Source organism: Ixodes scapularis, unplaced genomic scaffold (genome assembly GCF_016920785.2).
Source record: "Ixodes scapularis isolate PalLabHiFi unplaced genomic scaffold, ASM1692078v2 PGA_scaffold2__306_contigs__length_199485367, whole genome shotgun sequence".
Taxonomy (NCBI): Eukaryota; Metazoa; Arthropoda; class Arachnida; order Ixodida; family Ixodidae; genus Ixodes; species Ixodes scapularis.
The window spans coordinates 95,470,145-95,494,378 of NW_024609857.1; the positions used below are offsets into that span (position 1 = coordinate 95,470,145).

The window sequence follows — 24,234 nt, forward strand, 5'->3', positions numbered from 1 at the left end:
GTGAATGGGCGAGTTGAACTTGGGGACCCAAAAGGACGTTTTTCTCGTTGCTTTTGTGAATACGTTCAATGCGAATGTTACGCTGTTTTCCTCTTTGTGTGTGTGTTATTTTTCAGCCTTTGGGATGTCGCGCACGCGTTTTGGCCCCTTTCTATGTTTGCACTGGGACATTCCGGTTTGTTAAAGTAGAATCTGTTGTCTTTATGTGTTTTGTTTTATTGTCAGCTTACGATTATGTTTGCACGCTTTGAGTCGGTTCTGAAGAACGTCACGTTAGTGTTATCTAGTTTTATTTCTTTTGCGTGTGTTTAGATTAACTGTTTAGCAGGTCCAAGAAGGACCAGAAACAGTCTTGGGGGGAAGGTGTAAGGGTTCTGGGAAAGACGGCTGGTTTCTCGATCGGCCGGGCGACGGTCGTCTTGTCCGGCGGCGTGTATGATGCTCCCTCCCCGGCTGTTTTGTGTAGTTTTATTTTTCTAAAGGGAGACCGCGTGGGCCTTTCTGCCGACGCGGCCCCCCTGGAGAGCGTCTTCCTGTGTCTCCCCCTTCGGGATGACCCCTCGGGAAGAGATGTTGTTTTTTCTTTTGAATCTGGAGGCTTGCGCATTCTACGGGGCTTCTTGGGTTTCAACCTGGGGGTTCCGGAGAGGCGCCGCTATGTCTGCAACGGGATGCACGGACGAAGTTACGGAGCTGTCGGCTGTAGTCCGTTGGCAAAATAACGAATGTGTATCGACGCCCTTGCCAACTATTGGACGGTGGATATCACGTGGCTCCAGCAAAACTTTGAAATGATTGGTTGATCCTCGCCCGAGAGTGAGGGGGTCAGCGTCTTCAAAAGTCCGTGACGGAGGAGAGAGAAGCCCTTTCTGGCTTGGACATGGACTAATTTGGAGGACGGCGAATTCCCTTTGCTTTGTATATACTGTGTACAATAGCTCGTCACGTCTAAATAAACAGTTTAGACGAAGTCCTCCCGCATCTGTCGCACTCTTCTGATCACCCACCGAACAAGGCTCATCAAACGATTGGCCCCGCAAGACACCGCCGGGCAGTCATCATCTATACAACCAAGGGACGAACCTTTACTGTCGATGTGCTGCTGAGGAGGGTCAGATTCGATATTGTTTCTTTGCAGATTCAATGGGGACGTGAAATACATCGGACGCACAAGGCTGCAGTTGCGCGAGACAAAAGTCTCGACAAACAGCCAGAGCTTGTCTGGTCGGACTAAAGCCCAGCGCTCGTTTCCTGCGCTTACTTCATCAAAACAACATGCGAGCCCGCGAAGCTCGACACCCATTCTCCGTCACACTCGTCGTATACGTCATGCAAAAGACGCGCTATTCGCTGCGCATATGACAGAGGTATCTGCGGACACCTCTCACGCATGTCGTAGGCGTGTTTACTTCCAACATGCCTGCAGACAGTTTTTGTGCGGACTATCGTACAAGGAAGACGCGCTCCTCAGTAAGTGTTTGCAGACTGCCCTAGCAATGGGACTTTAGGGAACGTGGTACAGCACGCGGTCTTCCGGTGGCATCGTCGCTTAATCTGGGGCCCTTTCCGAGCAACGTTGAAATCGGCAAACGTATTAGACAAGGAGCTCCGGAGAATGCATCCTTTTTCGCGCTACCTAGCTTAATTCCCCAATTATAGTGAGCAGGGGCCTGTCCTCCTATTCTTAACCCGCGAGAGACTATACTGAACAATTATATTTTGTCCGATTAGCTGTGTGGAACGTGGATGGCAGTGGTACCATCTACGAAGTGCTCTACCTAATATCACGAAGCTTCGTTCATATACTCAAATTTTCTTCTTTATATGATGCTTGAATACGAGCTTGTTGGAGACCAACAAAGGGTAACAAGGTTCCAATCCTTTATTTTCGAGTGTGTGTGTATGTGTGCACATGTGCGTGTGCGTTCGCGGGGAAGGTGATATTTTTTTAAAGTGAAGTTTTGGCACTCGTGCTGCGCATGCGCGCAACTCTTGCCAAAAAATCATGAGCCATTCCACTCTTGGAAGGTGGATGACCAGCGAAACTGTTTAGCACACGACAGAGACGTGACACAGAATTTAGCGTATGCTCCATTAAAGTTGGCCAATTTAACAGCATGGTACCTGCGTCTTTTTGACGCGTTCTTCGCCCCGTGACGTTCGTCGTCTTGTCTGGTTTGCCGCATGCGCTTGGCGTTTTGTGCACAATCTTCATCGGTGCTGTTTGCCGCCCGCCGCCGCCGCTGACATTCTCGGTGCCGTTCCCGCCGTTGCTCTTCGTAGGCGCGTTGCTTTACGGGAGTCCGGACCATACGCGGCCTCCCCATTACGACGAGAGAAGTGAAATAGGCCTGTTGCTGAATTACCCAAGCATCAAGGAGAATGCAGGGAATGGTGTTCCACGTGCCGCACGTGCCGGCGTCTGCAGCAGTAACTGGTCTCAAGCAAAAGCCTAAAACAAATGGCATCTTGCACGTGCGTTCGCCAACGCTTTATTTTGGTTATTTACTTCGAATATTTTATACGGGGACGGCGCGCGCGTGCGGCGCGTGCGGCGGTGTGAGCGAAGAGTTTTTGGTCACGAAAAATCCACGGAACCCTAGCCCAAAGCCTCCTCTTATATTCCCGAAGCCTGGCAGTTCGACGACGGAGCCATAGAGTGCCCGGTCGCAGATTTGGAGAGCGAGGCTCCGGCAGCACAGAGCATCAAAGAACCATTTCTTGGGGAACCTGGACGTCAGCGCACAGTTTTTGCAGTGGCGAGGACCCGGAACACACTTGTTCGCTCGGGAGAAGTGTGTTTCGGCGTCTTGCCGCAGCGGGGCGCCAGTCACGTGGATCTCCTCTCATCCGTTGTCCGCCGCTCCACCTTTTCCATTTCGGCGGCCGCTTCTCGTGGCGATCTGCTTTTGTCAGTATATAGGAGACAATCCCTAGCTTTAAACAGCGTAGCTCTAAAATCTTCCGAACTGGCAATTTCTGAAAATGACGGGTTCTGCACGAAAAGACATCCTCAGTGCCCCCCCCCAACGCAAGATATTCTTTCTGTGCAGCATCTCCGCTTCTGACTGTGTTATGGAGCGCGATCCGAAAACTTCGATATGCGAGCGTAGTTTAATATGCGAAAATTTCGCCATACACAATAAACTCATGCTGCTATAACGACACGCCCCCTGAAAGCAAGTACAGATGTTCAGAAAGCGACTTCTACGATTTCCTGCCTATCTCTGTCAAACTCGCTTCAACGCTTCGAGCTTCGTCGCCCCACTTTTCAGGCGAATTACGCTTTACCGGTGACATCGCGCCCCACCCTCTTTCTCTAGAGTATATATCTCGGGACACACGCACGAACAGTCATACCCCTCTTGCGCGTTGCAAAAAGAAAAAGAAAACATACCAGAAGGAATGCAAAAAAAGAAAAACGTTTCACAGCATCGTTCCCTCGCGCACGCAAACGAGAGAAAAAAAGAAATACTTAACGAGACGAAATAGGCGAATAAAAAAGACACGCACAGCCAGAAAAACCTCTCCAACGACCGCCTAATCTTTCTTCCTGCGCCTCTCTTCGGACCAGTTCCCCTGCAGCGCGCGCGCGTACCTGCGCCGGACCCCAGGACACGCAACGTCCAACGTCCTTGGGGTCTCGGCCAAGCATGACAGATCGCTGATGTGTCTGCCCCCCTCCCCACACTCCACCTGTCTTTCCTCCCTCTCCCCGTTTCTACCTCCCCACCATCTCCTTCCATCCCCACCGTCGACTGAAGTGCACTTTATTTTCTTATATTATTCTCTCATCGCCCCCCTCCGTCGGCTTGTTTAGTGCTCGCCCTGGTTCAGTTGCGGTTCCTGGCTCGCCTCACGTACCCACTAGACCAGAACAGCGTCGTCCGACAGTCCTATGCTTCGTTTCACCATGCGATGGACCGTAGGGGATGTCATACAAGCCATTCCACTGCCGTGTGCGGAGTGTCACAGACCCTCGGGGAAGCGGTGCAGTGACGCGCCGAGAGCGCAATCACGTGACACGTTAACGGCTTTGGATTGGCTGGAACGACTGGTTGTAGCCTCCGCTGCGGTTCATCATGACCTGAAGCGGAGCTTAGACGCGAAGACAGCACCACGTGGTGGCACCGTGGCAGCTTTGACTGTAAGGGGTCATTTTCGGCCTCTGCGTAGTTTCCGCAACTTTGCTCGACACCACCGCCAGAGTGTGCAGGAGTCGCATCTTCCTCGTTCGGGTCGCGCGTGATGATACGTGCTTTCTCGCTCTGTCTTTCCCTTGGCGGTCTTTAAACGTTCCCGATTGTCTTTGGGAAGGTCGCCGCGGCTCAGGCGGAGACAAGACTCCGCCCCACGCGCTATGTACAGTACACGCGGCGAAGACCCGCGGACTTCTATAATGGCTCCTTTCCGGAGAACTTAAGCTGGAACTAAACGGTGCCACTTCGCCGCAGCTCACCATTTTATGTCATTAGAAGTATCGTTATTGCTGCGTCTCTCAGGTGGTCTTCGCGGACTAGTAATAGTTCCCTGCCGCGCGTAATAAGGGTGAACTGCGTTGTAAGATCCCGACGCGACGGAGACAGGAAACTGGTGAGTGAGCCGAGAGGGCAACCGAACAACTATAAAGGAATGATGGTGTCCGGTTGTAGTGACGTGCTGCATAAAGCGGAGGAACGTCAGGACGAAGACCTGTCTGAGATCCGACCGTTCGCTAAACCTTTTAAAATGCCAAGAAACTATTCGAAGTGCGTTGCTCTGATCTCTAAAGCCGGGGTCACAGTGCCCACACATCGCACAAGAGACAGTCTGCAAACACGAATCACCGCAATATCCGTGGTTCGAATGCCGCGTGCCAAGTTTTTTCCTTGAAATCATTGTCATGCGGCATACGAAGCACGGATCCCGCAGTGACTCGTGTTTGCAGAATGTCTTTTGTACGATGTATGAGCAGTGGGATCCCGGCTTCGCAGGAGAAATTTGACAATCTTCTAGCTCTTTAGAAATGTGTACAACGCCGAAACCGCACGGCGCGATTTCTGTTGGCAGTCCTTCGACGCTCAGATGGCCGACCATAACCGTATACCTCCAATGCACCCAATGGTACATTGGGGGTCTACGATATGCGCCTGAGAGAGCGTACGATTGAGATAATCCACATATGGTGTCCCGTATCCAAGAACAAATAAACAACAAAATACTCCTCGCAAACATGTAAAAATTTTTTTTTTTTTTTTTTTTTAGCTTTGAGTGATTATAGCTAGAGACACGAAGACAGGCTCATGAAAAATCGGTAGTTCAAAACATTGCTTGAATCGACAAAAAAAACAAACAAAAAAACTGATTTAGTTCACCGGTGGACAGTAACGGATGTTTGTAGAATTAGTGCGATTAGTTGAATCAAGAACGGTTTCAGCGCGCTCGTGGTATCAGTGTATGGAGACGACACAATCCACTCTGTCTCGCTCTCAGCTGTCACTGCAGGTCGAACGAGAACACTTCGATCTGCCATCAAACAGCTCTATACTACCAACCGGAAAAATGTTTGCCGGGAGAATATCAAGAAAAAGCTTATTCCGTAATGGGCGAAAACCTACACGAGAGGCAATTCAAGAGGCGTCCAAAGTTAGACTATATATATATATATATATATATGTAGAGGGCATCATTTACGCAGAGCTCAGTTCGTGCGAATTGACTATCTGACATGTGTACTAGTATGTGACATGTGACGCTCGTTCAAAGAATTTCGGCATAAATACTGTTTGAAATGCCCATGAGACCGGATAGGTATATAGCCGCACAGAAAAAAGTGTCACCCATTAAAAAAAAACAAAAAACAGTGAGGCAAAACAAATTACTCACCGCAGTATTTTTCTTTCTTTTTTTTTTAAGGTTTGATGGCGCTTCGGAGCTGACAGTCCAACATTGTAAAAATAAAAATGACTTATATTCACCTTGCTTTAATCGCGACATCGCGACAAGACAAAGGCAATACTTATTATGCCGGAAAATATATGCCTCCTTGTCTTTTTTTTTTATATTATTATTATTTTCTGTAGGGCCAGCAATTTGGGGTTCGTTCACCTTTATTGATTTCAATCTTCCTCCTAAAACTAATACAGATCACTGTAACGAATCGTTAGACGTTAAAATATGAGTGACCTTTAAAAAAAACCAAAAAAAAAACCGGGTCTATATTTTTCTGGTGCTTCGCTACAGACGTTAAAATGCCATCTCATTAAAATAAAAACAAATATGCACCTACGTGTTGAATTGTGAAAAAAAAATGTAAATTCAGCAGCAAGCGACACCAACTTTAGCAAATAACTGCCGTCGAAAACGAAAGAAAAACCTCTCCAGATGCTTTCAACTAAATACGACGAGACTTCAAAGTCCCCGCATGCATTGGCGTCGATGCTCTTTCTTGCAGTTCCGCACAGAAGAGGACCGAGTGTCTCAACACTACAGCCACCGGTGTCGATGTCCGCGTGATTACAGTGCTCGGCGCACGCTTGAACGCCGTTTGCCGGTGCCGGCGAACGCGCTCATTTCCAATCTGGGCGCCCACTCACGTATCGGTCTCAACATCTGTACTCCGTTTCATCTCACGATGGACCGCAGGGGGCGCTACGAGCCGCCCAAGCCAACCCTTCGCTACGAACGTAGCACTACAGTAGCACATGCTGCGCCCCTCCTCAAGGTCACGTGACACTAACACGCCATTGGATTGCCTTCGACGGATCGTGGATTTTTGAATCTACCGCGCTCCATCGTAACGTGAAACGAAGCGTCTACTTCGGAGGGAACCTCGTATCGTCCGAACGTATCTCTCGAAAGGAAGAGTTGGGATTGGGGACTTCGAAGTTCGCATGCCGCTCACTTGAGATGCGGTTTCTTTAATGCCCGATTACAGTATACGCCCAGCGCCGTTCAGCATGCGTCGAATGCATGCTGTCAGGCTCTGGCATGCGTACTCTGGCATTTGGTCGTTGAGTGTATAGTTGGGGGGATCTCGGAGGCTCCAAAAAGAGGCGGCAATTCTTCGGGACAATGAACGGGTCGCAGAGCGCGGGGAAGGACAAGGGCGCTACTTTGTGTCCGACGGAGCACAGTCTGGGAATGTGGTAGGAAATAAAACAGAACCTCGCGCGCCCACAAATGGTAATGACAGGTATCAATTGTAATACTTTGCATTTTTACAGATTTTCTCCGCCTGAATATATATATTTTTTTTTGTTTACTGAATGAAACTCAGGGCTGAAACTGAGGAAGGAAAAGAAGATGGCAGCACGTAAATTAATACTACTGCTGCTACTACCTCTACCTTCTCTGCCATTACTGCCACTATACTACTTCACCACCACCTTTACCATCCTACCACTACCTCTACCACTCATACCACCATCACCACCGCAACTACTACTAGTAGTTGTTGTGGTGATAGTATATCGATGGCAGAAGAGGTTTCTGCCATCGCTACTACTACTACCACCCCTACCGCTACCACCATCACCACCACCACTACCACCCCTACCAACAGTACCGCTACTACTGTTATTGCTATTACTACTACTACGACTGCCACTACCATCACTACTACTCAGTCATAGCCTTTGTCACGTTACTGAAGTGACGGTTAAAGCGGAAGATGAAGAAGGGGAAAAAGCTTGAGGATAAAGGAAAAGGATGAGCTCGCGGGGGAAGATGATAGTCGACCACTTAACCTGAAGGGCGCCAGTTGACCCGCCAACGCTCCCGGCAGACCAGGGGGGCTATGTTGCACGTTTTGGACTCCCAGGAGACTAGGGAGAAGGAAGTGACGTCAACAGCGCTCTTTGGATGTTGATTGGTGGAGTCGCTGATGACGCGTTGCGTGGTGCTGCTAAGATACGTTCATTCACATTTACGTCGCTCCCTTCTCCCTAGTCACCTGGGAGTCCAAAAGGTGCAACATAGCCCCCTCAGGACTCCCAGGCGACTAGGACGAAGGAAGTGACGTAGGTGTGAATGAACGTATCTTAGCAGCACCACGCATCGCGTCATCAGCGACTCGACCAATCAACATCCAAAGAGCGTTGTTGACGTCACTTCCTTCTCCCTAGTCGCCTGGGAGTCCAAAACGTGCAACATAGGCCCCCAGGCTTCGCACCTGGTGAACCCTGGCTCCGCTTCAGGTCTTTTCGCCACCATCGAGCCGGAGCGACGTCGTGCTTGCTGCTCGCACCAGAAGCTCGGAGCATTGGATTTTGAGCTCGAAGACGGACACCAAGGGGCGGCCTCGCAACATTCCTGTCAACCTAGGCCGCGTACCAGGTTGGTCAAGCGACACCATCGAACCGGTGCTGGGTGGCCCAGAGCTCCTAGCAAGCTTGGACCCACACCCGTGACATCAAAGAACAAAGCCTTGTTCCGTGCCAAGCAAGCCTCGACGCTCGAGACTGTGAGTGTTCTCAACTCCCATTTAAAGGGAGTGTCCGGTGAAATTTTGCCTTCAATAAAACAGTTGAAATGTATTGTCATTACGTCCAGATATACCCTCCACACAATATCCTGAATTTCTTATGCTTCCTTGCATGGGTAATTGAATTTTCATTCGAGTCCAAACTGCTCAAATTTTGCCTGCAAATATACGGCGTTTGCGTTGGCAACATTGTCAAGAGCAGACGCTCTGACGTCACATCAGTGATCGCGGCCGTCCTCGTGTGCTATCAAGCGCTGCGGAGTTGTTCCTGATCCGTTCTTTATAGCGTGGCTTTGCTATAGATTTCATTTTTATGAATGGGTGGTGACTTTTGTTGTGCGGTGGGGTGCCACAACGATCGGGGTGCGAAAAAAGACGTGACGTTTCATGTGTTCCCGCGAGACCTGCCGCGGCGAGCAAGATGGATTGCCGCAGTGCGTCGGGCGCACTGGGTTCCTACAAAAGCGTCTCGCTTGTGCAGCGTGCACTTCACAGACGATAGCTACGAGCTCAGCTCGCGGCTTTCAAAAGAATTCGGTCTAGGGCAGAGGGCTCCGAGACTGAAGCCGGACGCCGTACCGACCATCTTCAACTACGTCGTTGCACCACCAACCCCTCTCTGTGGCGCGTTTGCGAAGAGGAGACGCAAGGACGTAAGTCAAATATTGGTTTCTAAAAGCGTTGAATTCTTTTAGTTAAAAAGTCACGACGTGTTTTCTATGACACACACTACCTCCGACTCCTGCCGTTTTGCTCGCTATTGAGGCCACAGGGAGCTGATCCATATGCGCGCGAGCGCTTTCTCTGCTCTCATTACTGGTTCACAAGTACTTTTGATAAGTTTTAGTAATTATAGATTGGCCGACTTCGGGTTTTGCTTGTTGAAGTGTGAGAATAGCAGACGAATGATGCGATGTGCGACGTTGTTTATAAACGCAGGCTGTCGACGAAGCCATCGCCGAACGCGCTGCGACGGGTGCCGCCGATTCGGTCCTGGACCCAAACCCCTGCCCAGATGGAAATGGAGCCCTTGTTCCAGACTGTGAGCAGCTTTCCATGGATGTTTCTGAGCCGGAGACTGAACCGACTCCACGAAATGTCTGTGTCGGCGCACAAACGGAGCCTCTGCAAACGTGCACGCGAAGGAACCAGACCAAGATCAAAGTCAGGTGCATAGGTGAGGATGTATCAATACTTGGGCTAGTTGGTTCGTGATGCAAGTGGACAAAAAACAAGCACTTCCTTGTGATCGTCTTTTTTTTTAATCAGGATATACTTTGTGCTTTGTTCATATCTAAGGTGTGGATACCACATGCATATGCAGAAACAGGTTGTTAAGATTTCAAAGTGGGAAATCTGCCCTGTGCAGTATCATTGTAGCAGGTATAGAACCAGAGATCTAATTTGGATCTGAGAATGGCTCTGAATCTTTTCTGCATAGAGACAGTGCCGAGCAGCAGTGTACGGTCTGCAGGCAAGGGCTTGTTTCATCAGCTCAGTTGCAGTCCTGCAGTCTGATTTTTGTCTTCGCTGAAAGTAAAGCCTGGGTCACACATTTGCGTTCGAGTGTGGTGTGGTCAGTTGCAGAAATGCGGATGCAGAACATTGCAGAAGTCGTTTGTGGAAGGCATGCACACACAGTAGTGTAGAACGTTATTGACGCTTTCGGCTCACCAATAGCAAGCAATATCCACCAAAAGCATGTCAGCTGCCAGCAGCCACATCGACACGGCTTTTTGAAGTTCTCTGGTGGTCCGCGTGACTCTGGCTACTCATACTGTCCCAACCTTAGAAAGACCTGCTTCCGAGTCCTGATGTGCTCCGGAACAAGACAGATCTTGTCCATTGTCACATTGAAGACGGCGGTGACAAAAACGCATGTTCATCGGCCACCACTAGAAACTTTTTATGAAAGAGTCTGAAGAAACGACCTCGCGACCGTGATCTGAGAACATCTCAAATTCTGATGAGGGTTTGACGAATGTGACAATAACAAAAAAAAATTCGGAAAAGGCAAATAGCATTCAAAAATATTTATTATCCTGAGGAGAGTGGCGGCACGACCGGCAGTCGCTATCTCTAAACAGTGCCAGCTCAGCTAAACGTCATGCCACACAAAGTCTGCATTAGCCCTTTCTACAGTAGCGATGGGAATTGAAATCATTTTGATATTCCTTTGATACGCCGATGAAACTCTTGAAAGTACCAACAACAACACGAACATCACCTACCACCAGCGAGAGAATACACAAACTCAACTCTATTATGTCGCAGCGCGGTAGCGGCGTGTCAAGCGCACTTCCGGTCTGGGGCTGTGGGCGGAAGTTGCCATGCGAGACGTGCATTCCTGCGTTGTTTTGAAAGAAATCGGAGAAAAACCTGCCTTTTTGTCAAAACGCCGTGACTGGGGCAGTTCCATTGGAGTTGAGAAAGGCTTGAAGGTCAGTTTTCATGTGCTCAGTTCGTCCAAAAATGTGGATACGTGCCGTGAAAAAAAAAAAAAAAAATCGAGACGCCGTCAGATTACGATTGCTTGGGCGGGAAGCACTTTGTGTTAAATTCACGGATACTTGTGGTCATCAGATATATTTGTTTTGTTCCAACATGAACGCAGGAAAACCGTTAAGTTGGACGGACCCCTTGCAGACTACGTTCAGTGCATCTTCAAGTTCAAACAGACGCCTGATTGTTCAAACTGTCGTCTGCTCTTTCAAACATTTCTGCTTATCGTCTGCTCTTTCAGACGACACCGGCTTGTAGACCAAATGTTGGCCCGCTAATTGCGATAAGAAGTAAGTGTATGCCTCAAAATAGTTTAAAGATTGGTTGGGGTAAGCAAGCCTGGTGTAAACAGTAGATACAAAGAGATGGTGATCATTGTTACCAGTGGCCATTACCGACTTGTTATGCCTGATTCACTTGGTCCGATTATGCTTGCGATTTTCATTATCGACAGCGACCACCTCAGCTACGGTTCACGCTTTTGAAGCCCGAGCGACGTTGCAACTGAAAATTGCGAGCAGAATATCATCATACAAATCAGGCTTTAGCGTCCATTCTGCAGCGTCTACATGGAATGTATCGTCACATGTCACATTATTCATGCAAAGTTTTGTGGTGTAGCGAGCCTTGGTAATGTCGCTGAGGCCGCTCAAGTAGTCAGACATTGCCAGGAAGACGAAGAATCAACAATTCCAATACGAAAAAGAGCACGAGGACTCACATTTACGCCGACAACATCGCATTTTAATAGTTTGTTTATGGGCAACGGCGAGCTTCTTGTCCACTTTCCATCGCGCATGCACAGTGCCGGTGGCGTCTGCTAGGAGTGCTCCAGTTTGCTTGTAAACATGAGTTAGTCTATATTCTGATAAAGTAAGGAGCGAAAAGTACCTCTGGCGTGAATATATCCAACCACTGTCACCAGTGAACATAATCCCGCGGTAATCCTTGCTGTCAAACGCAGAAATACTTCATAGAAGCACATTTCAGCGACAACTCGACGACGCCGGCGAATGGGGATAAACAAACAACATGGTGTACTGTTCCCGCGTTGCTGTGGGCCTCTTATTGGCCCACCGCAACACACCTCAAGTGTTTCTGCACTCAAAGTTAAACCGAGTCCAACTTCCTTGCAGTGCTGTGCAATAGGGTAAGCATTGTCCCGTTACTAGGCGACACGCTTCTGCAACTGACCGCAAGCGTACCATTCTGCTCTCGAATGCAGTCAAACGTTAATATGTGAACCAGGCTTGAGAGCCGTCTCAGCCACTTGTTGGCTAGGCAGGCACTATCGACCAAGGAAAAGGTCTAACCTGTTTATGAGTGATCAAAAAATATTTTGGTGAGAATGCCTTACCCACATACGCATGACAAAAGAGGTCGCACAGCATGTGTAATTTATTGCTCTTTGAATGCTACCCTTGCAAAATTTGGGCTTGTTCTAATGCCTGAAGATTGTTCACCGTTGCAGGTACCCAGACAGCATTTGCTAAACTTAGCAAGGAAGTGCAGACTGAGACTACTGAACAAACGAACTCAGCCACACAAAACCCAGTTTCGGCAGAGGCTCCAATAGATGAAGCTGAAGGTTCGGACTCAGATGAGTAAGCATGCCTTCACACTGAAATGCGTTTTGCCATGCATCTTTATATGTGCAACACTATGGCTCCTCTTGACTCGTGAAATGACACCCCACATTACAAAACAAATATTCCGCAAAAAAACAAATTTTTTCTAGCAATATTTACGCCGCATGACGTAATTTAGTTGAAGTTACAACTTTTCCACATTTAAAACTCCCGCTCTTTCGACGCGCGTGCGGAGTGGCTGGAATACGTTACCCATGACGTATAGCAGCCTTTCCGTGACGTAGAATACAAACTTTGTGGCGCGTGATTTAAAACGGACGAAATAGCCGCAAACTAAAATGAGTCTCGCGCTATAAATATTGCTTTAAAAAATTTCGTTTTTGGCAGAAAAGTTTTTTTAAACATGCTTGTCCCAATGGACCTTTTCCACATACCGACGGCACCAGGCGGTGGCTGCACGAACTAAAAATCGAGGAAGTGACCTACCTGCACTACCAATCGATAATAGGAGCTACGCTACCAGTTTCTTCGCTCTCTGAGCAGCGCCCTCCCAAACGTCGGGTTTTCCTTTCCGTCGACGTTCTTTTTTTGTGTAGCACAATTATATATATGCTGCAGTTACGTGTTCTACTCGCTGATATACAGCCTCCTTCCGAATTTCCTCGATTTTTCGTTCCCGACTTCCGCCGCTTGGCATCGGGCGCTCGCGCGTCCGCAGTACGCTTCTCGGAAAAGGTCCAGTAGGCTGTTTAAAAATATACTTTTTTTTTCTTTGCAGTTACCCTTCAAGAGGAAAATTTGCCTCTCTAGAAGAGATCCTCAGTTCACTTTTGCTCTTATTTCTTTATGCTTTACACAAAGGCCCATATATGCAAACCCGAAATACTGCGGTCTCTAAGTTAGCCATGATTTAAAAAAAACACAAAAAAACGAGACTGCAGATTGTGACGCACACACGCACTCAAGTCCCAATTTTTGTATTTTGAGACTTTTGAGTGTGTGTGTCGTTACCTGCAGTCCCCTTTTTTTTTTTTAATTATGTTTAATGTACACCAGCTCATTTGCACCCTTGCATTTATTTCAAACTTAGGTTTTCCACAGTTTTAATTTCTACTTTGAGTGACCAGTTAGTGGCACTTAACCCCCTTTATTCAAAACTTGTAGATTTCTTTATACTAGACTCTGGGAATGAAATGAAATTCGGAAATATCATGTACAGACTGATGAATGGCATACGGTGTCGGCATACCTAAGGATGAATTCGGATGAGCCTTGTGATCTTTACACATTGCCAAAATCTCAGCTCAAGAAGCCAAAATCTCAGTCAAGAAGCTTCTGTCAGATTACAGACATCTTGGCTCGATTTCAAGCCTACAATATGGGGATTTGTGTGCTGGCCTGGGGCTCAAGCCCATTTGTGTATCTGTGTACTGAAATTTGCATGGGAGCCACCTCGGCACGCAGACGTCTGGAAATGAGTGTTGGTTGTGGAGATATTCATTTAAACATCTCGTGTTTTTGCAGTGATCCTCTGGGTCTTCTTCAGGATCCAAGTGATCCTGACTACCGTCCAAACTACTCAGACGATGAAGAGTTGAGTAAAATAACTTTTTCTGATTGGAACTTCGTTATGATGTATTTAGCATGACACTATTAGTGCCCCATTGTTGGTCTTGTTTCTTTTTCTCTTAGAAAGAGAGAGAGAGCTAGTAATACCTTATTTTAAGTTAAATGATTTTTATAGACGCTTTACACACGCGCCAGATTGAGCCGCCATAGCTGCCCTTCTCTTGTCTTACCGAGATGCCGAGCCACTGAAGCGGGCGTTGACGGGTCTTCACAAGGGCCTATGCTGTGCACAAGAACACAGTAGCATCTAAAATTGCAATAACCTGTCCTACTGTGGTAATGATGAAGTGAAGCGAACGGAATAGGAGGGAACAAAAACTGAAGGTCAGTTATGGCGGCGCCCATGCACAGCTGCTGTAAAGCGTCTATAAAAGCTATATGGCTTTCCCGAGCCTAAATTAAGTTTATTATTAGTAGAACGGCGAGAGCTGCTCAATCAGGGCTGCAGCTTATAACCGGTAAATTTTATAACCGTCCAAACCCTGTTTGAGCAAACCACTCAACAAAGGCGCTATACATTTTTCTTTTGATTGAAGTTTAACTTTCCTTATTTTTTTTTTCTATCTCAAAGGGCCCCAGGAACTGGCGCAGCACCTGATGAAAGTGAAGCAGCCGCCGACAAGTACATCGTGTTTGGGTCTTGCCTCAAGAAGCTCCTGAAGCGGTGCTCGGATTGCTTCTCCATGAACACCCAAGTCTCCTTTGACCTCGTCGGATCCATGGTGAAGGCCACCACCACTTGCGGTGCTGGCCACACCAGCATCTGGGAGAGCCAGCCTAAGTGTCATGGCAAGCCGGAGGGCAACATCTTAATGTGTAGCGGGATCGTCTTCAGTGGAGGCTGCCCAACAAAGGTGCTCCGCCTCTTCGATATCATGGGCGTCGCCAGAATCCATTCCACACAGTTCAACGAGTATCAGAGATGCTACGTGCTCCCAGCAGTGATGAACGTAAGCAGCTTAGATTGTGCTATCTTTTAGAATATGCACAGCAATTTTGGAAATTAATCAAAGACAAGGGATGCAACCCTCCCCTGTTGTCATCTGTCCTTGTTTTTACTTTCCTGGTCAATTGCTGTAAATTTACATGCTCCTTAATTTCTGTCTAGCAATGCTCTGTTTTTTTACAACAGGTATGGAGAGCTGAACAACGCACTCTTGTCAAGAGCCTGGAGGGGCGGCCACTACGGCTGGCCGGCGACGGCCGATCGGACTCCCCTGGCTTTTCTGCCCTGCACGGGACTTATTCGCTGCTGGAGACATCAATCAACCGTATTATTCAACTGGAACTTGTACAGGTGGGCATTGCAAATGTTTTCCACCATTTATATAACACTCCAATCTAGTTTCACAAGAGCGTGCAGGTGAGTTTTGGCCCCGGAACTACCTGCATACTACTTGTGTATTGTAAAGACTGGAGACTAATAGAGAAGAAAAGATGGTCAGACAATGCAAAGAAGAGAGGGACGAACCAAATGCAAGTCTCCTTCCAGGTGCTGAAGGAAGGCTTGCCAGGCTATGCTTGTCATTCAATCTATCCGAGTGCTATTTTTGTTCGAAAAATCACAGCTGCATGTGAAATTTTACAGTGATAGCTGTTAGTGGGACCCTTTCTAGTTACGCATTGTGTGTGCGTGCTCCACCTCGACGAAAATGTTACAAAAATGTGTTCCCAGATAGTGTCTGCAGGAAATTGATCCTAGTATCCAACGGCTTGCAGCACGATGCTCTTCTCATTCAGCTATAATGCTTGTCAACTCAAAAAGTGTGTTCTTTGAAGTACCCAATGCAGACAGCACTCACTCATGTGGAGAATACCAAGCAATAACAGGAAACATTCATGGCGGCAGGCTAGTAGGTGCACACGTGTAAGGGTTTTCACCTTTCTGCTAAGCTTAGCATGCCACCGTGGATGCACCTGTTCTTGTGCAAATAAAATTATAATTCCAATAATGAAATTAACAAAATGCTAATGTAGCGGGGATAAAGCTACAAGCTCGAGCCATGAGGACAAAATACAGAATGCGTGCCAATGCGGCAGTGCGGGCCCGAGAAGACGCAGCGAAGGAGGCGAGATGTTAGGCAGATCTCGAGATTTGAGCACGGGAAGCAAAAGTGCGTTGTCACCTCTGATTTCCTTGAGGCAGTTATGGCGCTGGATGGACTGTGGCGGGATGTTCGGCATCGAAGGACCGGTTGGGAATGTGTCAGTTGAAGTGGACATAATCGTGTCACGTCTACATTGGTCCGTGGATGGCAACCATGCCATTAAAGCTATGGCTGTCCATTATCTTGCTTGAGAGCGTATTAGTACAGCTGCATGTGACATTTCTGTGTTGTCTGTTCGTTCACGCCTCCTTTTGGGTCTCCATCGGAATCTTATCCCAGCTCGCCTGTCTTCTCTTCAGTTATAGAAGTTGATGTTAGTTATGCCTGACATTAGTTTGGAAATGTTCCCTTATTTTAGTAATTCCTTTATAGCATGATGTTTGTATTGCAAGTTAGTTTATTTCACAACTATGCTTTCACTCTCTCAAAGAGGAAAGGGTTTAAATCGGAATTCAATAGTTTTTAATGTTGCTTAAATAGAAAAAAATTAATGTTCTTAATGATTTATAAGCAATGGCAGCGGACTCAATTGTTCAGAACCGGTGTTCTAATTTTTGGGGTATTTTACACTTATACTACACTTTCGTTCAATGAAGTTGTTAATCCTAGAAATTTATTACTACTATGGACTTGCAGAGTTCATGGCATTTGTATACCGGTTGTTTTTCAGTCGACTGAGGTGAAGTCAAGTTGCCACATGGAACTGGAGGGGCTGACTAGGTCTTTAGTCTACTTTGCGGAACTAGGTATCACCGTGGAGGTCCTTGTCACTGACAGGCACCTGCAGGTCAGCGCGTACATGAAGCGAGAGCATCCCCTCATCCAGCACCGCTTTGATATCTGGCATGTCAGCAAAGGTAAGCCAATATCACAGTAAAAGCACATATCCCACGAAATTGACTGAAATAAAGGTTGACTGGTCAAACAGAAACCCCAGAACAATAAACTAAAAACAGGCCAAATACAACAACGAGATGATTATAATAATACATATCTTTGTTTACCAATGCATTGTTGCATCTCTGAAGATAAAACAGCTCCAAGTGCAGGCAAGCAGAGGTTGATGTTGCACTTTAAGCATGCTTATCACCAACCAGTGGTGTTTGTGATGCCAGTTCAGGAAGGTTATTGTGATAAATCACTAATGAAAAAGAGGGAGCACAACATTGGAGGTTTGAGGCTTAGGAGCTGCCAGGAAGTCCCTAGTTTTCCAGGCCAAAATACTTGCTGAGCTGCATGAACCGAAGATAGGCTGGTTGCGGTATGAGGACATTTTAGGAAAGACCATTTTATCCACCCTAGCCTCTGTACAGGCTGCATGCGGGATAGGGTGCTTTTACGAAACCACATTTTATCTCCTGCTCGTGTTTTACCGTTCTCTCAAAACCTTCTATCCTTTTTTTTTCTTATTAGTTTGCATGTAGACAATTGCTTCTTCTGTCACTCTTGGTGTTGGAAAATCTTGGAAATATCTTGAGGGGCTACACCAATGATGGAGCTCGAGAAACACGACCGAGGACGAGGGGCGGATTTAGAAGGGGGGTCTGGATGTCCCGACCCCCCTCTTGATTTCTGCAAGTGTAAAATTTAGGGCGTGAAACGAGGGAGAGGGGGAGGGGTTTTTAAACATAGGGTACGCTGACCAACAGCTGACCCCCCCCCCCCCCCCCCCTCAGGAAATTCCTGCATCCGCCCCTGCCGAGGACCTATGCAGGTCGCATGAACCCATGTTCTCCAGGTCTTTTCCTCCCTCCAAGACCCAACAGCATCTGCAGAGGAGAGTCTGCTTGCTTGCCATTGAGTGAAAATGGAACATCAGGCAATGCTTTTGTGGAGCTAGCAGAAAAAGTGTGCCTCCACCCATACATGAGCATAGGGCACAGCTTCACCAGCATAGCTTCCGGTGAAGCCTGGAGCTGGAAGTATGCCACATAAACACCTAAGCCCTGCATAAAATTTGCTTATAAGTTTTGCCTTAGCAAAATATAATTGAGGATCCGCAATTGAGCAAAGCATTGTCTCAGCTGCAGTTAGAGCACATTCAAGCATTTTTATAATTTCCTCAGAAATATCTTGACAGTTCTGGACTAAGAAGCATTCCTTTTTATGAGATCATCCTTCTGCCACTGGTTTGTGGAGTTATAATCTATATACAGCAGTAGAAAATAATGCAGTTTATAGAAGTCATCTTTCAACTACAATGAAAGTGTTTTCAAACTCATTGCCCGCATTACATTGGAGCATTGAAAGGGAATTATATTTACAGGCATTAAAAAGAAGATTGTGGCAATCGCCAAGTCGCCACGCCACAAGCCATTGGAAAAATGGCTGGACACCATCACGAGACATCTGTACTGGTGCGCCCGCACCAGCAACGGCCAGGGGGACCTGATCCTGGCAAAATGGACGTCAATCACCAGGCACATCTGCAATGTCCACCACCACCCGAACCCACTGCACCCAGCGTGCTTGCACGGGGATGTCAGTGATCGGCTCTGGATTGAGGAGGGTGAGCTCCTGGGTTGCAAGTTTTAGAGAATGTTCGCTTATAGTTGCTCTTACTTTTAGGCACCGAAACCTACAAGAAGTTGGAATCGGTTGTGCTCTCTAAGCATCTCCTGCGGGACATTCCCAAGCTGTCCTCGAACGAGCAGACGTTCGGACTGGAGGCGTTCCATGGGGTGCTGATTCATTTTGCCCCCAAGTCTGTTAGCTACCGATATGATGGACTGCTGGCAAGGTGGGTGTTGCACTTCGCCTGGCATCTGGACTACTAATTTGTTACGCTCTGCTGCATCTTTCAGGACATACATTGCAGCGCTCCACTACAACTGCAATGCGGACAGGAAGGTGCGCCTCACAGAAGACGGCGAAGACAAACACGCCCTGAAGTTTTCCAGAGCAAGGAAGCAGTGGACCATTGTTCCCGTCATGGAAGACACCAAGTTTGGTATGCTGTATTCACAAACTATGTGTAAACACAAGTTATGAACATTACCATCCACACATAGATATAATTTACATACTTTTGGACCAAGCCGAGTCCCTTCAGCTTGGTCTTGAAAGTCGAGTTACATTGAAGAACCTGATATAATAATTGTTGGCCAGCAACTTGCTGGATCACGCTTTCCCGCTTCGCGAATGAGGCCACCGGTCTTCCATGTTTTTGGAGGCATAAGATGATTAACTAGCGCTCTGGAGGCTACTATAAAAAATAGAAATGGTTGACATCTTGTTCTTGATCGCCGTTCGATGAAACAATATCTGTACACGCAGTAAGAATGCAAGCTTCATTTTCAGTATCCGGCGAAAGTTTTGCAAAAGCGCAGCACCAGAGAAGGGCAGCATATGCAGCTTCTGCAATGCTAACTCGGCCATCCTGTGCCTCCATAAACGTGGCCAACCAGTGGCCACGTTTGCATACATACGCAGAGATAGGCAAGCGCAATCCAGCAAAGTCATATAGATCATTAATATAAACTTGTTCACAGTAAAAAAAAAAAGGGGGGGGGGAAGGGGGGGCACTTTTGACATCTCCTGGTCATGCAAGGAAATTGAAAATGTGAGCACCACAGAATTTTGCACACTGTATGGGCCAGAGATGTCAAGGGGCTGTTACAGTAAGATGAAGTGTGTATTCTTATTGTAGTAAGGTTGACAGCTGGGCAAGTTGGTACTGGTTAATAAAACCACAAAAAGGTACAAAAGGAAGCGACAAACTGGACAGGACAGAGTGCTGACCCGTAACTATGTATTTTTACTGATAGACAAGGAGAAAGACAGCATGCATTGTTCCACAAGTTCACACGCAGATCTTCTACCGATATCTACACATTACTGCACAGGCTGGACGTTCATTGTCAGTTTCAGGAATGGACATTTTTCGAGTAACAAGCGCCGTCTGGGGAGTTGTCTGCGAACTACAATAGAAGAGCAGCCCAACATTCCTCCGCCGGTCAAAACACATTGGCGTCGTGCCGTTGTATCGGTTTTCAGTGCTCTTTATACCCCATACTACCGATACTAAAAAAACCATGATTCAAAATAGACTAAATACGCACTAAGATAGATGCTGACAATGTTGCTGTCTCCATTTTAGCAGGGCACCGCGTCCCGGTGTCCTGTGAAAATGGCGACAGCGGGAGTGTACGCATGCGCAGAAGCTTACTGGAAAAAGGTCCATTCTAGCTCCTTACTCGACAAAGCCACTGATGCTGAGCTAATGCAGTTTTTTCTGCCACTGTGGATGTAGAATTCCTCAAGCACCTCACGGGATGATTCGCCCAGGCACTCTTTACAGTGAACTGAAACGTGCCCTCCCACTGGTGGCTCCGAGATACAGTAGTTCTTGTGCTCACACAACCTATCGTTCTGAACGATGGGCTCCGTGAGCACAGGTACTATCTCGGAGCCACAGTGGGAGTGCACCTTTCAGTTCACTGTAAAGAGTGCCTGTGCAAGCCGTCTTTCAATACCACCACGATTTTGGGAAGGCACAAAGAAAAGGTGACACATAATGTGCTTGAGGCATTCTACATCCACAGTGGTGGAAAAAACTGCATTAGCTCAGCGTCAGTGGCTTTGTCGAGTAAGGAGCTAAAATTCCTGCAACTGACGTTGAAGGTCCAGCACGTGCAGTAATGCGTAGATATCATCGGTAAATGATGTGCGTGTGAATGTGTGGATCAATGTGTGTTGTCTTTCTCCTTGTCTATCTGTAAAAATACATATTAGTTGCGAGTCAGCGCTCTCTCCTGTCCGGTTTGTCGCTTCCTTTTGTACCTTTGAGCACTGTTTTATCCCATTATGTTTAATTCTTATTGTGAATTTTTTGCTCTTAGGTTACATCCAGAAGCTGCTAACTGGACTCTTTGAACACATTGAGAGGTACCCAACGTTCGCAGCAGCGAAGGAAGCACTCCCGAAGCAGAAACGACCAACACTGGGCAGCACGCTGGCACAGAGGCCTGACCTGGAGACTGCTCTAGCCACTCACCGGTCACGCTTTCGAAGGCAGTGAGATGTGTGTCTCTTCTGGTGGCCTTACAGTGACGTATCATGACGCATGTTAGATGCACCAGGGGGGTGCCTCTAACATGCCTCAGGTAGTAATGATACCCTAACAAGAGCCAGTACGACACTAATCAAGATTGAAACTGTCAGGGGTCGGGGTTGAACCCAGGGGTCCTGGGTTCAGTCCAAACCCCTGCAAGCTTTGATCTGGATGAGCATTGTACAGGCCCGTGTCGGTGTATGGCCCAACGAGCCGGCGTGGGGCGCCGGAGAACTTTGCCCCGCTGTCGCGCAATGAAACCCCACATTACGGCATTACATATGTTCCCCTTCTTGGTTGGTATGCACTACTGCAACACATAGTACTCTAGGTGTGTCAGCTATTTGATCATCCAGCCATGCTGTCTGGTCGCAGTGTGTGGATGGACCTCTGGTGCATCTGAGCCGCTGGCCTCACTCGTCTCTTGTGTTCGTTTATCCGGCTGTCCATGGGCTTCTTTTTCATCCGTTAGTATCCAAGTGGTAGGAAACACAGAAGATGGCAAAGATATTTTCCTGTTGTTTTCAGCTGGATTTTGTAATTGACACCGGCGAATGTGGTCCAGGTTCAGATGTTGGTGCCACCCGTCATTTGTTTCCGCGAGGAATGACCGAATGCCTGCTGATTTTATGATGAATGTTGGGATCCAAGGTGAAGTTTCGGAGAAATTCTTGATGTAAACTGGCTGACCTGCCGAGCACCATGCTGCTACGTTGTCGGTTGGCGTTTCTTCAATAGCCAACAAGTCGTCCCTGATATTGAGACTAACCCTGTGCAGTTGCTTGGTTGGAAGATTTTAGCTCTTACCGAGACACACTTCTTTCAGATGTTTACACTCAGGTTTTGGCATTGGTTTGCTTTGATGACACCTGGTGTGAAGAGGACTGTAGCATATAGTTTTGACTATTTTAAACAGTGAAGTTAATGTATTGCCACATGTTCTTGTCTTGCAAGATTGTCGACTATTGAATATTTAAAATAATGGTTATGTTGTTTTTTGTGAGTTGTGACTGTTTGGTAAGGATGTTTGGACCTTGATCTAGATTGTGGTGTTCAGGCCTTTTCCGTGCACATTCTGGTATGAGTGTTCTTCAAAGTATAGACGCTTTCCGACTTACACCGAGCTTTCTTGTCTGTTCTGATGTAAACAACCTACTTGGTGTTCGCTTTTTACTGAAATTAGTGGATACTTAATCTTGCCATGCATTGCCAAAAGTCTGTGTACTGAAGCTTGGCATTGTTAGTTTTAGTTCCAAGGCCGAACATTTTTACATCAAGAGAGAACATATTCATTGATACATTTGTTACGCCATCTTGGCCGCGTCCGTCTTCTTTTCGCCTCCTCACTGCCCCGTGCACTGGTGAGGTGGCGCCTTCTTTTGAGAGCGCGCAACAACATTTTGCAATACACGACACCTCCCCCGCTTGAGAAGCGAGTCGTTGGCTTGATTAGAGGCCGAGACATTCTGGTGGTCTCGCGGCTCGACCGCTGCAGTGACTTGCGTCGCCTCTTCTGGGCAACCCGGTTTTCCATTGTTAGGAAGATTTCCTTGAGGCACTGCTTGTAGGTGTTCTTGTACGACGGACATTCCCGACGGCTGTCTGGACGATGTATGATCTCCGTGTATCCTCTGGTCCAACATTGGTTCCTTGTTGTTGGGTGCCTTGCCTAACATGGACCACAGTACCTGGATGGAGGGGCGCTCTTTCTTTCGTCCTGTGTCGGACATTGTAGTTTTCCACCTCCCTTTCTCGAATGGCCTTGTTTCGTTGTCGATACGTGAATCGGTACATCCACTTTGGTTGCAATGCCCCCGGGCATTGTAGGAACATTTGTCTTTAGCTTGCGGCCCATGAGAAGTTCGGCAGGGAAGTAGCCCTCGGGGCCTGGCGTTGCTGGGTGTACCAGAAGGCCTTGAATGACCTTCTGAATGTTTTTGGCCGTCTGAACCGCTCTCTTTTGGCCTCACCATTGCTCTTTGGATAGTGTGGGCTAGATGTCACATGTTCTACGCCCCAGCCACTCAGAAATTGTGCGAACTGGAGTGAGCTATACTGTGGGCCGTTGTCCGACTGAATGATATCTGGGATGCTGTAGCGAGCGAACAGGTCGTCCAAGAAATGTACAACACGCTTCATCTGTGTCCCGTGTAGCTCTTCAAGTTAAAAACACTTTGAGTAATAGTCCATGGCTATGATGTAGTTCCTTCCTTTGAAGTAGAGCAAATCGGTGCCGACCACTTGCCATGGACATTCTGGGAGAGGAGTCTGAAGCAGATGCTCAGTTGGTGCTTGGCGGTGCCTCTCGCAGGCTGGGCATCTGCTCACGAACGCCTCGATGTCTTGGCCGATCTCTGGCCACCATGTAGACTATAGTGCTCTTGTGCGACACCTGACGGTACCTTGGTGTCCTGTGCGAAGTCTTTCCAGCACTTCCTGACGTAGACTTGGGGAAAAGACGAGCCTTGTTCCTCTGAGCAGGAGACCATGTACAACTGACAGTTCGTCAGCCACACTTGCATACTTGTGCACTTATGGTGTCAACGTCTCCTATTTCGGCGATTTTGTTGCACAACAGTGCATGACACGTGATGTCATCTTGTCTTTTTGCAGCTCGGCTCTAGTCCTGTTTAGCATGTCAGTGGAGGCTGGCAGCTGCTCAATCGTCAGTAGTTTGTACTCTTCGATTGCTGCTGCTAGGTTTTCATCTAGGCACTGCAGTGGTTTTCGCAACAAGACGTCGGCAGTGTGCATGTCCTTTCTTGGAATGTGCACGATTGTGAAATCGTATCCGAGCACATGCAAAAACGCTGAAGTCGAGTCATTTCGTCAATGCTCTTCATCGAGAACAAAGGCACCAGTGGCTTGTGGTCAGTCTCAATCACAAAG

General features: G+C 47.6%; 1 protein-coding gene and 1 pseudogene across 1 annotated transcript; one reads left to right on the forward strand and one right to left on the reverse strand.

Moving 5' to 3' along the window:
- Positions 1-14,903: 14,903 nt before the first annotated feature.
- On the forward strand, positions 14,904-21,312 carry LOC115312184. The gene is made up of 7 exons (XM_040208105.3): positions 14,904-15,134; positions 15,317-15,481; positions 16,963-17,149; positions 18,559-18,801; positions 18,861-19,032; positions 19,097-19,242; positions 21,134-21,312. The coding sequence occupies exons 1-7, from the start codon at positions 14,904-14,906 to the stop codon at positions 21,310-21,312; spliced, it is 1,323 nt and encodes a 440-aa protein (XP_040064039.3).
- A 1,337-nt stretch (positions 21,313-22,649) lies between these two features.
- LOC120838268 lies at positions 22,650-23,318 on the reverse strand (annotated as a pseudogene).
- Positions 23,319-24,234: the final 916 nt, after the last annotated feature.